General features: G+C 37.8%; 2 protein-coding genes across 14 annotated transcripts in view; both read left to right on the top strand.

Annotated features, from left to right (window-relative positions):
* LOC131438020 (dystrophin, isoforms A/C/F/G/H) overlaps positions 1-15,716 on the top strand; it is a 1,278,256-nt gene that overhangs the window by 20,006 nt on the left and 1,242,534 nt on the right. The window lies entirely within an intron of this gene.
* LOC131438024 (uncharacterized) lies at positions 6,384-9,625 on the top strand. 2 transcript variants are annotated; one of them, XM_058607798.1, is made up of 6 exons: positions 6,384-7,534; positions 7,670-7,734; positions 7,798-8,376; positions 8,435-8,680; positions 8,744-8,933; positions 9,076-9,625. In XM_058607798.1, the coding sequence occupies exons 2-6, from the start codon at positions 7,708-7,710 to the stop codon at positions 9,201-9,203; spliced, it is 1,170 nt and encodes a 389-aa protein (XP_058463781.1). In that variant the 5' UTR covers positions 6,384-7,534; positions 7,670-7,707; the 3' UTR covers positions 9,204-9,625. The 2 variants fall into 2 exon arrangements, with proteins under 2 accessions (XP_058463781.1, XP_058463780.1); XM_058607797.1 differs by having other exon boundaries at positions 8,435-8,933.

The following is a 15,716-nucleotide window of genomic DNA, read 5'->3' as shown; positions in this document are numbered from 1 at the left end:
TTTCAAAACGATCTGGTTAACTGAACGGTTCGAGCAGAAAAGAGAAGCTTTATTTCTCAGCTAAGCCTATTTAAAACCTACGTTGTGAATTTGGAAAGCTTTTCTAAACTTAATTATAGCAAGTTGGGCTGACCACACTGTCTTACAGCTAAACTTTTCATATCCATAATATTGAGAACTGTCAATATCATAGGAGTATTTTTTTAAATTCATATATAACTTGATGTAGGTTTTACCAGTTCAATATAGCAGTTATAAATAGATCAAATGATTACCATTTGATTGACCAAGTGATACGTATAAGATTCAAATTAAAAAGACTGGGATTATGGTGTTTATGGGAATCGAAAACTACAATAAAAATAATTATCAAAATCTTATTGCTATATTTTTCGTATATAAAGCGTTTCATAATATAATTTTATTTTAATATTTAAACTACACTTACTTCTTTGGAACTGACTGATTTCATCTGATATTGACTGTTACCAGACGAATCAGATGCACTACGAATAGCAGATAATACGCAAACTTCTACTTTTTGAGGATTTATTCTATACTAGCGGTCAGTTCCGTAAGGGAGTACCTCCTGATATTTGTGGAGGAGAAGTGGGATCCCGAAACTGAAAATCAAAAAATTAAATCTTCTTAATAGATAGACAAAGTAATGAAACGTACCGGATATTTATTTCATGGTCCGTTAGAGCATATCCTTGAACGAAGTTGAATGAGCTATCTTGTCGGCGATTTAATATAACATTGACAACTTCTTAAAAAACTGTTTGTTGAAGTTATATGATATGATGAATATCGAAGACACAACTCTTTCTTCGGCTTCATGCAGTACTATTCACGCATATGTTTTCGTAAAAACAAACTCCATTATATGTCTAAGTTAAAATATTATCGCAATAAAACTTGCTATTTTCTTCAGCTTAAGAAAGCAGTGTCCCTTTTTCTTCCTTTTCGCAGATTTTATATACGCTTCCAATAAAGGTTATAACTTTTCATATGACTTTTATTAAATATAATAAGCATGCAATCCATAGAAAAATGTAATGAATATTAAAATTATATTGGCTTAAGTTTTATCGACTTCTCGCATAACTTGTATATACTATTCTTATCAATATCATGAAGATTATTAAGATAGAAAATTTTTTGAACATGAGTTAGATTTTATATAGAGTTCCATTAATGGTCATAAGTTGTCATATATGTTTTATGGAATATCATCTACATACGATTTATATTACACATACAATGAATATAAATTATGTAACGTGTGAGGTTTTATCGAATTTCCATATAAATTATATGGGATATTCTTATAATTTCCATTATGGTAAAATCTATTTACATTTAACGTACACTTTAAATAACGATTGTAGGTTTCCATATAACTTCTATAAATTATATTGTGCATATGATTCATATGACAATTCTAATGAACATAAATAAGATTTTCATTTAAGTGTAAGTCGTATTTCTGGTTAAACTTTCTTTGGCATACCTAAAGCAGGCTGATTGCGGTTGATGAAAATCGATTGATATTACGGAGAAAAAGTTAAAAGTAAGATTACAAATGAATTCAATGACCGCGCGAATCTTGTTATACAGTTTTACCCCAATTTATTTCATAAGTCGTATCTCTGGTTAAACTTTCTTTCGCATACCGAAAGCAGGCGGATTACCGTTGATGAAAATCGATTGATATTACGAAAAAGGCCTAAAAATAAGATTATAAATGGATTCAATGACCGCACGAATCTTGTTATGCCGTTTTACCCCAATTTCTTTTATAAGTCGTATCAATCTGTAGTAGACGAATCACTGTCAGCAGAAAACACTGACGATACTGATGAGTGGTGATGAGAAAATAGAGAAATAATTATCTGCGCAAAAAAACGAAGGTATGAAAACATATTTTTTTCATTTTAATTTTTTTAAATAATTTTTCAAATCATCGTACATTGATCATGCTACTGCGAAAATGTTCAAAGAGCTGTTTAAGCCAATGCGATTTTTCAATAAAATGTTAGTATAATATAATCAATCTGTTTCATCAATGATCGATTCGACCAGACTCCTTTCAGGATTCAGGAAAATTTTACCTCAAAACTGTTATAAAACCTTCAATGACAGTTATAAATCATGAAATGTATTTGGATCATTGAAGTTTTTCATGTAATATGAACGCTTCCGAATGGTAGATCAAAAGGCTGAATTAAAAAAAAATGTAAGGCTCATTTAAAAAAATATTAGAGTAAAACGGTATAACAGAATTCGTTCGGTCATTGAATCCATTTGTAATCTTATTTCTAGGTCTTTTTTCGTAATATCAATCGATTTTTATCACCCGCAATCAGCCTGCTTTCGACATGTAAAAGAAAGTTTGACCATAGATACAACTTGTGACATATATTGGGGTAAAGAGGGTTAAACGGACTAGTACTGTCTTTCCACTTATGTGTACTTGGATCACTGAAGTTTTCTACGTAATATGAACCAATATTGGTAGATCATATTGGATCTGCTTCGGGATTGTAAATCTGAATTCAACATAAAATTAAATTTGTGGGAAAATTGGGTTAAAACGATGTAGCGCGAAGCATGCGATCATGGAGACTATCTGTTAATTATTTTTTGAGGTTATATGCGAAACATAGAACTGTCTTGTTTAACCATAATTGGTCCAAACACCGATCAGTAGAACTTCTTTTCTGTAAATTCATGGAAGAAGATTACTGGGGGTAAAACAGAATACTGTTATTTGCGATCAAGCTCAATCTTATTTAAAACAATCCATTTTTCTTACTTATGAACATGTCAGGAATACCTTCCGATTGGTCGAATTCAATTTTTTCCAGAGTTTCACAGCTAGTTTTCGAAGTAAAGTCAGAAAAAAGGCGGGTGGGTAATGTCAGAGACATGACTGGATGTCGTGAATACGAAAACAACTGACATGTTCCTTAATACTTCCGAATATCAATTAGTTGATCAATTGTATCAATCGGCCCGGGTTGGTGGTTCAATGCATAGGGCGCTGGTCTTACAAGCCAGTTGTCGTATGTTCGAGCCCCGACCTGGAAGGTTTCTTAGTGTCAGTAGGATCCATAGTACTAGCCATGCAATGATTCTGTACGCTATGAATCGGCTCCGAAGTCTGTTGAAACAGAAAGGCCAAATTCTACAAAAGGAATGTAATGCCAGGACTTTACTTGATCAATTGTATGAATTATGCAAGCATTCCCCTTTTTCACATTTTTCGCAAAAACAAAGAAAGCTTCACTTGATCTCGATTACTGTGAATTGCACACAGCAAAAAGTGCAAAAATCTAATCATACAGTTCTAGATTAACACTAAACTGAGGATATTTACCTTCGATTTGCGAGCAAGAAATCCTAATAGTTCTTTAGAAAACTTTTAGAGCCATAAGAACGGCTGATTTTGTGTGATGCTCTCCACCGTTGTCCTCTTTTCGTTGTTTTTTCACTTATGCAAACGACTAGCAGCTGTGACGTAATCGCTCTTGTCAGAAGCGAAACTAGTTTTTCAAATGACACACAATACATCTGCTCGCAGTGGCGATAGAATCCAAACTGCTCCAATTTTTGTTAAAAGGTTTCTTTTTGCGTGATTTCATTTGTAGCTTTTTTACTAATGGGCGGTCCTAACGGCTATAAAAATAGCAGCATATAGGATTTTAATGTCGATTATTTCATTTCGGATTTGCATTTCATTGAAAGAAACTATCAGGATGCTGTACGAGATTCATTCCTGCCTTTCAGAAGGACCAAATTGTGAAACTCATAAGGATATTAAGCACTATTCGGAACATTTTTCTCGAACGATTTGTTGTACAGCAACAGATATATTGTTCTCTTCCTCAGAACGCGTTTTGATTGGCTGGTGTTGACATGGGTCAAATGAGACAGGTTTTTCAATAGCGTGCTGTTGCTATACACGTTTAAGTTAAAAAATTTCGTTTCTATTGATAGTTAGATTATATAAAGCTAGCTATGAGCTTTAAAAATGCGAGAAAGGCAAACACGCCTTATGAATTATCCTCTTTGATACTCGTTTATACCAAACATTGCAGAAAAGTTCAATTTTGAATTATTTGAGATTTCAACGATTTTTAAGGGGTACACCACTCTAGAAAAAAATAGTGAAGGACTTTTTTGGGGAATTATTTTGGGAATTAAAAAATGGAGTAATCCGAATTTTGTATAAAGCACTTTTTAATATGTATATTTAAGTACAAAAAAAGATCAGTTTTAAGAATTGAAAAACAAAATGGCGGCTTGGCGGCATTTCCTCGAAAGTGCTGCATTTTGACGGCCGGAAACATAAGTCAATTAAATATTGACCAATCGATTCAAAAATTTTACAGAATATTCTCGATAGTTATCTCCACACAGGTACGTAGGGGTTTTTGTCGTGAATACGACTTACTTTACTATGGGGCACCTTTTCAAAATTTACCCTCTGAGAGAGTGATAAGTTTTTGATCCTGAATATCTCCTGTTGTATCTAATGAATCAACATAATTCTTGCAACATGCCATCGGAAATATGATCACAATTTTATGATAAAATTTTCAGTTGTGTGACATAATCTCAAATAGTTCAAAATTAAACTTTTCTTAAATGCTTGGTATAAACGAGTATCAAAGAGGATAATTCATAAGGCGCGTTTGCCTTTCTCGTATTTTGAAAGCTCATAGCTCAGTGATCTGTAGAAGGATTTATATAATCTAACTACCAATAGAATCGAAAATTTTCAACTTGAACGTGTATTGCAACAACACTGAAGTTTTTCAATAGTACACTATTGAAAAACCTGTTGGATTTAACTCATGACAGCACCAGCCAATCAGAACGCGAGATGTCTGCATCTATACAAGAGCATCCATATAAAAGTTGAGTGCTTCATTTTTCCTACCATTTGCTGAGCATCTGTTCCCGAAACAAGTCACACGAGAGCAACATCGTGGACCTGTCGTCTCACTGTTTCCCGTTCTGCGTACAGGAAAGGAATTCTAACAGAGGTGATGTGAAAAATAGCGTCATTTAAGTTAAAGCAGCTACTCTGAACGTACGGGACGCTGTCAGCACGATGACAGCGAAAACCGGGTGAAAGGAAGCCGAAAATTCCAGCAAGTAAGGCCAGAGCCGTAGCAATTCAGTTTTTCGTGGGGGGGCAAATTTTTTAGATTAAATTTAACGTATATTAAAAAAAAGCTGCATTACATGCGTATCAAACAATCTAGATAGCAATTTGAGGCACCATATGCCTGCATATTGTACGCGACGAACGTCACTCACTGACAGCGTTTTCAAGTAAACCCTCTAAGATCACTCTGAGAGTGGTTTCGGATTCATTTCTGAGCAGGTTTCAGCAGCCATGAAAATGACAGATCGTTTCATAAAAAACGATGCCATTCTCACAGCTATCGATACAGCAAATGAGATGGATTTGGAAAAGCTGCAGCCTTTGACCGAGTTAGGCATCAAATTGCCAAATGAAATTGAGCTAAAAATTGCCAAAGAATACATTGATAAAATTCGTGCAAAAAATGAGAAATTGAACAATTTGAAGAGGCCGATAGATAAAAAAATTAAGACTGTAATACTGACAGAGCTGTATAAGGTGTGCCAAGGAATGGAAAACGTATACAACCTTTTTGCAACCATTGAAACTTTTCCGTCCGGAACGGCAGTATGCGAATCATCATTTTCGGCATTGACACGGATCATGCGGCCTCAACGTATTAGCATGTCCACTGATAGATTAAACAATTTATCGTTTCTGGCATTCGAGCACAAGCGACTGGATTTTTTAGACGTGGACAGTCCTTTTAAGATTCAACGAACAAAAAAATCGCAAAGTGCAATTATATTAAAAAAGTGGTTGAATATCATTGTTCAAAATAATAAAAGAACTGTGAACGCAGTATAAACTATACAAATAGATCTCTTTATTGCTTTTTATTTTATAATTCTTTAATTTTTTTCCTTTCTACTATCAATTTCATATACGAGAAAAATACGTGGTGAGGCGGAAACCGCGTGGTGGGGCAAAGCCCCCCCTTGCCCCCTAGGTTGCTACGGCTCTGAGTAAGGCCCATTTAAATAGCACTTTTAAGTGCTAAAAATAATCATAAAGAACTAGTTGAATTTTGTCGCTTTCCTGCCATTTTCCGCGCAACTGTTGCCGAAACAAGGCACACACGAGTAGTTAAATTAATTTGCACCGTCACTAACACATTCAATTACGAACGGCAATGCGAAAGTAGAAGTGATGATGTTGAATACATCTTTATACTAGTATACAAATATGCCGTGCGAAAGTGTTGCCACGTACAGATCTATATGTATTTCTTTTTGTCGTGAATTCTTTAGTATGGGGCGCTTTTTGATCGTGATATCTAACACATTCAATTACGACAGTAACGCTGTCTCGCAATACGAAAAAGAAAATTTTGATTTAAAAACATCTTTATACTAGTATACTTTATACAAATTGTTAGAACAAAGGTTTCCACTTAATTTGCGCATTCTACTTTCCAGGCGTATCAGAACTGGGTAAATTTAAAGCAATCCTAAATATTTCTTTATCACAGTGATGTGATCGTCCTGAAAAGGACGGGGTTTTCAACTCCTCGTCGTTACGGATGGCCAGCTGCAGATGGCGAGGGATGATTTTCGTTTTCTTGTTGGCACGGGCAGCATTACCGGCCAATTCCAACACTTCGGCAGCCAAGTACTCCAACACTGCCGCCAGATAGACCGGTGCACCGGTATCGACACGTTCGGCGTAGTTCCTCTTCCGATGCAAACGATGGATTCTGCGCCAACTGGGAACTGCAGACCAGCACGGTTTGAGCGGGACTTTGCCTTGCCCTTAATTGCTCCTCCTGCGTGCGTGTTTCCGCGTAAAAATTCCACAAGAAGCTGTTAACAGCTAGATAGCCAATTCAGTATTACTGACTGCCGCCGTACTAACCTCTCTTTTATATCGTCTCACTGTTTCCCGTTCTGCGAAGGGGAGGTCCGTACACTGCTACCAGTATAAAATGAAATATGATGTGAGAAATAGCGTCATTTAAGTTAAACCAGCTACTCTGTACGTACACTCAACTGAAAACGAATGTTCATTCCACATGATAAATCATTCGACTGACATTGGTCTTCAAACATATTAGTTTTATCTGACGCATCTAAAAATAACGTGAAAATAAAGTGAAATTAATCTTATATCAACGTGCTTCTTACGTGATTCTCGCGAAGTCATTTTTGTTTTGTGTTTTGACAATCATGTTTGTGTTACGTGATTTTCCAGTATGCAGAAAAACGAAACAAGATGACTGGAACTAGTCGAGTTACTAACGATTTGTTAAGTGATTTGGAATTCACGAGTGATTTACTAGAAGTTTTTAGGATCTAGCTACGATAAATAAACTAACTGCCTACTTGAATAATCTTAAACAAAAATGTTAATTTTCACGTTAATTTCACGTTTTTTCACGTAAGTATATCGTCTTACAAGCATCGAATGAGCTCTTAACATTTTGATGTATTTCTATAGAGTGTGATCTTGATCTACATACATTGTGCACGGTTTCATTCGATGAACTAAAAGAACATTTGAATTTTTTTGCAGCAGGAGGAACCAATTGGAAATACGGTGCTATTTATGATATGATAGATGCTTGGAGGGAGCGAAATGTATATGATTTTTCCTTTAATCCCGTCTTTGCAACTATTGTTTAATTTATTTTTTGTTTTCAGCAATCAGCTATCGCGGAGGAAGTTAGACTGAGTGTATGCAAGGAAAAACTGATTATTGCAAATTCGAAGGAAAGTGAAAGTTCACCTCCACAATCTTCTCTGTTCAATCAAGGGGAAACTCAAGAGTCAATCGGCTTGGACGCCGAGGAAAATCAAGTTGTGTCAACGGAAGTTGAATATCAATCTGCCGAATTGAGCCTCCGAATCACCCAGGAGAATTGTCCCAATTTCGCAGATATCATAAACAATCCGGTGCAAACAGTTCAATGTACTTCTACTGCCGAGAAAGCCGAATCGCGTTTGTGTTTGGAAAATCGTAATACATCAAATTATTCATTCGCTACGGGAGACGCAGCAGTTCCGCTATCACCCAGTGTTTTATTAGCGCTTCTGACCCAAACCAAGGAGGGGAAAGAAATAACAATATGTGCTAAGGACGGAGAACTTTCAGAGGCTAAGCAGTTTCAACTAGCTGGTGTGATCGCTCGTTATCATTTAGGTCAGTGTAAGATCACTAAAAAAGAGCTCTTGGAGAATTACGTTCGTGTTATAACCACTCTTTTACCACACGAAAAGGCTGTAAATATAATTTATTTCTCTATATGATACGCGAATAGTTAAACTTTATACCTTGCAGGTAAATTATTACATTCCTAGAAATGGGGACCGAAAAAACTTCGTTGGCAAAGTTGCAAATAAGATAGGAAATTTGAAGCAAAAAAAGCGGAAATCTGATGCAAAAGAGGAAGAACACAGGAAAAAAATTAAGTGCAAAAAACCGATTGATACGTTGACAGATCCAGAAGTGCAAGTTACAACTGAATGGTCAAAATTAAATTCAGAGCCATGGAGTACGGTACTGGAAATGTGGCCCAAAGCGTTTGTATGTCGTAAACAATACCTCCGATACAAAAAGCAGATAATGCAACTTTTTTTATCGTTCGAGCACTACAAATTGCGACCGGGATATCAATTATTCGATATTGATTTTCATCTTACTAACATCGGTACACTAAGTGGATTGGAAAGGCTGGCAAGTTTTAGAGCGGGATTGATTACCTATGTAACGAAACATGCTCAGGATCCATCGGCAGACAGTTTGATTTCCGTTTCGATTGATAGTTCCTCATCTGAAGGTAATGTATAACAGTACAATTGATATCATAACACTAGCGTTATACTACGTGGTGTAAACATATGACAGATATGCTTTATGTTGTTAGTGTTAAGGTCAAAGAAAATTAAACTGGATTATTGATATTAACCTATGTTTTACAGATACCAAACTCTGCACGCTTTTGCTTGGACTTAATACAATATTACTATCGATATCTGCAGGATTGCATTTCAAACCAACTATTCTTGTAGCACAAGAGGATACAATTTTGTTCGTGCCGACAGAATAACAAATTCGTTCAAAAATCCAATCAGTTTATGCAGTCTTATGCTGAGCGTAATCTACCGATTGTACCGAAGCTCGTATTTTTAGGATCTAGCTACGATCAACTTGATGGGAGATTCTTCGTATGTTATGACACTGTGTTATATGAACTACCTTCAGCGACAAGATCTCTAGATGTACTCATAAAACTAACAGCAGCATTGGATCTACCATATTCAAAACTCTCCAAACTAGTTTGGCATTTTTTGAGTTCGTACGTGTATGAAATAGAAAAACGAGAAACCTATACCAGCATAAATAAACTAACTGCCTACTTGAATAATCTTAAACAAAAATGTTAATAAAGTGCATGCTATTCGATTGCAGTGAAAGCTTCATCAGCTGCGTCTCATATTTAGATAATCCAAAGAACCATCTTGTCTGTCATCTAAACTGTGTTTATTTTTTTCATTTACCAACCGAATTGCCATTCATACAGAATTACCTGTAATGTATTGATTTGCACTCTTTTTTTTTAACGACTACAGGGTCCGGCACTCGAAGTGTAACCAACTTCAGACCTTCGAGCCTGGCGTCAAGGTAAATGCGACATATTATCGGGAAAGTATTCTGGAGGTTGCTTTGAAGCCGTGGGCAGACAAACATTTCGGTGGCAGACCATGGACGTTTCAGCAGGACTCGGCACCGTCTCACAAAGCTCGAGTGAACCAAGAATGGCTGAAAAACAACGTTCCGAACTTCATCACGTCCACACAATGGCTCTCGAATTCACCAGATGCGAATCCAATGGATTATTCTCTTTGGGCCATTTTGGAGAGCAAAGTCCGAACTAAAAGATACACCAGTCTCGAGGCGCTGAAAAAAGATATTGTCCGCGAGTGGGCCAAAATACACCAGCAAGTCACATTCGGGCAGCTTGCGATTCGTTTTTTGACCGTCTCAAGGCCATAGTCAAGGCAAAAGGTGGTCATATCGAGCAAAAGTGAATTGATTCTGAATTTTGTATTATTTTTACACATTTTGTCCTTTGAATTTATGGCCTTTTTAATTGGTTACACTTCGAGTGCCGGACCCTGTAAGTTTAGTAGTCAATATTTCTTTTTTCTTTTTGCGATATTCTCCTAACCAGAGATCATTTTTTTGTAGAAACAGACAATTAAAATTATAGAATGATAATACTCAAGGGAGAGCAAGGATGTGAAAATATAGAACGGAAAAATGAGACGTGACAGAGGGTCATTTAAGCAAGCAGAAATCTTCTAGTAACTTAACTTTTACCTTCTACCAGAGGAGTTGGGCTTAGGCATCTGAACAATGCGAATCACCCAAGTCTCTGGTATGTCGGAAAGTAGTGATAAAGGTCTTTTACCATTTACTATCCATTTACTATGCGAGGCAGCTCCGTCAGACATAAATAAAACCTTAAATATAATTAAGAATTATTCATGTACATGTAATAATTCTGGATATAGCAAGCGAATAAACAATTCGTAAGAGCTTTAAAATAAAAAATATCAAAAAAAATCGAAACCCTGATTTTTTTTAATTTAATTTTTTTGGTTCATTTTGAAATTATTGAAAAAAAATCAATTTTTTTTCAGAGTATATTTTTTTTAGAGTGCTTTATTGATTCCCTACAACTTCTTCCTGGATGCCATTTTTGTACGATGAACGGTTTCCGAATTAAAACGAGACCCGTAAACTGTTTTAGCTGTAACTTCTTCATATTTTTCAAAGGCACGGATGGGATAGCCATCAATCTATAGGTTTTAATAATAGCTTTGAAATAAAATTTATAAAAAAAACTACAAGGATCAGCCCCATGGGGTTGTTCGAGCCATTGATGTGTAACAAGTTAACCAAATTTTCTAATGATCTACAATCAAACAGTTCAATCAATCGACACACTTTTGAATCCGCAGTTGCACGAGAGTCCTAGATTGATCTTGATTAGGAACCAACACCGAATATTGTTTGTTTTATAGCCGACAAAATTACACCAATATCCCAAATGTATGCATTTATATCTTTGTACATACCTGCGATACGATTTTGATATTAAAGCTTCTCTTCGCAAAACATGTGTTAAAGTTTTGTATGCAAGAAGTTATTTTTATAGCGTTAAGTTTCTCTACCATTCTGCGATTTCGGTTGAAGCGATAAACTTTTTCTCATCATCAATCGAGTTCATCTTATATAAATTAGAAATTAATCTTACGCACTCAACACTTACCCTGGGGTAGTTTTTTTTTATAAAATTTTTTATTTGGCTCATTTGCTTTAGTTTAACGTGGCCGATTGTCTTGTTGTTATAGGAGAAGAAGGGACGTCGTATTAAGGGGGCGGCATACTCCCCTAGAGTTAGTAAAGGAATGTGAGGAGGGTGGGATTTACAAAATATTGATTTTGAGTTACAATACATCATTCGTTTGTGACACAAAATTTTTAGAGTTTTATGGATCTTCACGTTCTTCAGATTGTAACGAGAGAGATTATCCTTGGCTGGAATGCTTTGTTGGTGTTCTCTGATGTACGTGTGACGTTTTTGGGTAGTTTCCAGCAACTCAGTTCAAGGCAGGTACATGCTCCAAAGCATCGTTCATACGGGCCATACTTTCAGCAACGTAAAGAAGAGTGCGATAGAGCTATAGACGAGAAAGAGATAGAGAGAGCACTAAATTTGAGCATTGATAGTTTTCAAGAAGTTGTAGATGAGTGTCATATAAGGAAGATTTCGAGTTGCCAAGACGTCGCGGACTGGTACGAAGGGTGGTATACCTCGGGCCCGAAGGCAACCTATGAGTTGGGACCTGGCATCACAATACTCGACACATGTCCAAACAACATGCTCGATGTCATGATAACCCTCCCAGCAAACGCAGACACCACTCTCAGCGAGCCCCACACGACGGAGATGCGCGCTGAACATATAATGATTAGGCATGAGCCTTGACATTACACGAATGAAGTCTCGGTTCACGTCGAAACCCCGGAACCAAGCTTTCGTCGATACCTGTGGGATTATTGAGTGTAACCATCGTCCCAGAGTTCCACTATTCCATGTATTTTGCCAGCTGGCTAGAGTTTTCTGACGACAGCAACTGAAAAATTCATTGAAGCAGATTGGTCTTTCATAGATATCACCTTCTAGTGCGCCCACCTTGGCTAGTGAGTCCGCCCTCTCATTGCCCCGTATGGAACAATGTGAAGGGACCCAAGCCAAGGTAATCTGGTATGATTTTGCAGATAAAGCACTCAATTGTTCCCGTATTTTCCCCGGGAAATACGGTGAGTGCTTTCCAGGCTTCACTGAACGGAGAGCCTCAATGGAGCTGAGACTGTCCGATACAATGACGTAGTGATCTGTGGGCAGAGTGTCAATGATCTCAAGGGTATACTGAATTGCAGCTAGTTCTGCGACGTAAACTGAAGCTGGATCACTGAGTTTATAGGAAGCGGTGAAATTTACATTGAATATACCGAAGCCAGTGGGCCCGTCGAGATGTGATCCGTCAGTGTAAAACATTTTATTACAGTCAACTTCTTTAAACTTATTATTAAAAATTTTTGGGATCTCTTGAGGGCGTACAGGATCCGGGATTCCACGAATTTCTTCTTGCATGGATGTATCGTAAAACACAGTAAGATTAGAAGTATCCACCAAATGAACACGGTTGGAAACAAACGAAGAAGGGTTTATATTTTGAGCCATGTAGTCAAAATACAAGGACATAAAACGGGTCTGAGAATTAAGCTCGACAAGCTTTTCGAAGTTTACAATCACCATCGGATTCAAGATGTCGCATCGGATAAGCAATCGATATGAGAGATTCCAGAATCTATTTTTCAACGGCAAGACGCCCGCCAGAACTTCAAGACTCATCGTATGAGTCGATTGCATGCAACCCAAGGCAATACGCAAACAACGATACTGAATTGTTTCCAGTTTAATGAAATGAATATTCGCAGCGGAGCGGAAACAAAAACATCCATATTTCATTACGGACAATATCGTTGTTTGGTACAACCTGATCAGGTCTTCTGGGTGAGAGCCCCACCAAGTTCCGGTTATTGTACGAAGAAAGTTGATTCTCTGTTGGCATTTTTGTTTCAGATACCTAATGTGACATCCCCAGGTGCCTTTGGAGTCGAACCAGACCCCGAGATATTTAAATGTGAAGACCTGAGCTATGGTTTTACCCCTTAGTTGAAGCTGTAATTGTGCTGGCTCTCGCTTCCTTGAAAATACAACCAGCTCAGTTTTCTCCCTAGAGAACTCGATACCCATTTGAAGAGCCCATTTCGACAAGTTGTGGAGAGTATCTTGCAATGGTCCTTGGAGATCGGCAGTTTTGGGTCCTATAATAGACACAACGCTGTCGTCGGCAAGTTGTCTTAGCGTGCAAGATGTGTTGATACATTTATCGATGTCATTTACGTAAAAATTGTATAAAAGGGGGCTTAAACATGAGCCCTGAGGAGGACCCATGTAACTGAATCGTGATGTCGTCAAATCACCATGCTCAAAATGCATGTGTTTCTCGGACAATAGATTATATGAAAAGTTGTTCAAAACTGGTGAAAGACCATGCTGATGCAACTTCTCGGATAGAATATTAATGGAAACTGAATCAAATGCCCCCTTGATGTCGAGGAAAACTGATGCCATTTGTTGTTTACGAGCAAATGCCATATGTATTTCTGTTGAGAGCAACGCAAGACAAGACAGTCCTTTGCCTCTGCGGAACCCAAATTGTGTATCTGAAAGCAATCCATTTGTCTCGACCCAATTGTCTAGACGGAAGAGAATCATTTTCTCCACCAATTTCCGAATACAGGAAAGCATAGCGATCGGCCGGTACGAATTGTGCTCGGAGGCTGGTTTTCCTGGTTTTTGAATAGCGATAACCTTCACTTGTCTCCAATCATGTGGTACAATGTTACCCTTAAGGAACATGTTGAATATATTCAACAAGCGTCTCTTAACAGAGTCAGGCAGATTTTTCAGCAAGTTTAATTTAATTCGGTCTAACCCTGGGGCTTTATTGTGACACGAAAGGAGCGCAAGTGAAAACTCCGCCATTGAAAACGGGTTTTCGTTCGAGTTCGATGTCGCGACGCGGGTGATCTTCTGTTCCGGAACAGAATCGGGACATACTCTCTTAGCAAAATCAAATATCCAGCGGTTAGAATATTCCTCGCTTTCGTTCGCGTGATTTCGATTGCGCATGCGATGGGCCGTATTCCAAAGAGTGCTCATTGCTGTTTCTCTCGTTAATCCGTCAACAAACCTTCGCCAGTAACCGCGTTTCTTAGCTTTAATCAGACTTTTCATTTGAAATTCTAACGCCGCGTATTTCCGATAATTATCTGGGGTTCCGTTCCTTCTAAACGAGATGAAGGCTGAAGCTTTTTTCGTTTTCAGCTCTGAGCACCCTTTGTCCCACCATGGGTTGGGAGAACGTATACTAGTTTGCGCGCTGGGTACTCGTTTCGTCTGAGCTTGAATTGCGGTATTAAGAATCAAGCCAGCCAAAAATGTATACTCTTCCTCCGGAGGAAGCTCCTGTGATAATTCTAGTTTCTCCGATATCGAGCTTGCGTAACTTTTCCAATCAATGTTTCGTGTGAGATCGTACGAAACATTGATTGTTTTCGATGGTTTTATGCGGTTGGCGATTGAAACCATGATCGGCAAGTGATCGCTACCGTGAGGATCATAGATTACCTCCCACTTGCAATCTAACTGTAGCGAGGTCGAGCAAAGGGATAAATCCAACGCACTTGGTTGTGCTGGCGGTCCGTGTCATTTCTCCCGTGTTTAGAATTGTCATATTGAAGTTGTCACACAGATCTTGGATTAACGAAGAACGGTTATCATCATAGAAGCAGCCCCATCCTGTACCATGCGAGTTAAAGTCCCCTAAAACCAGTCGCGGTGAAGGAAGGAGTTCTATGATGTCTGCAAGCCGTCGATGCCCTATCGAGACTCTGGGAGGAATGTAGATGGAAGCAATACATAGATCTTTGCTTTTAATATTGATTTCGCAAGCAACAACTTCAATTCCCGGTATCGAGGGGAGATTAATACGGTGAAATGAATAGCACTTTGTGATCCCTAAAAGTACCCCTCCGTAAGAGTCTTCCCGATCCAGTCGAATAATGTTGAAATTGTGGAAGTCTAGGGTGATGTTAGAAGTAAGCCATGTTTCGCATAAGCTAAATGCGTCGCAGTTACGGTTGTTTATCAGGTATTTGAAAGAATCTAGTTTTGGGATTATACTTCTGCAGTTCCATTGGAGCACAGTGATCATATCCTCGATTTCTAGTGGTGAATTAGCCATCGAAGGATACGATCGCAGAAAGGAGGGGCCATTGTTCAGTCAACTGTTTCAAAAATGCTCTTACTGTTGGCACTAAAGCAGTTAGTAAGCTTTTAAGAGGATCATCAATGTTGAAGGCTGTTAAAATCCAGTCCACAATATCAGAGAATCTCAGCAATCCAGATTTTGTCTGA

The sequence above is a fragment of the Malaya genurostris genome, chromosome 3, assembly GCF_030247185.1.
Source record: "Malaya genurostris strain Urasoe2022 chromosome 3, Malgen_1.1, whole genome shotgun sequence".
In the NCBI taxonomy this organism is placed as follows: Eukaryota; Metazoa; Arthropoda; class Insecta; order Diptera; family Culicidae; genus Malaya; species Malaya genurostris.
Note: the sequence above shows the minus strand (reverse complement) of the source record. Positions and strands in the feature narration are given on the sequence as shown.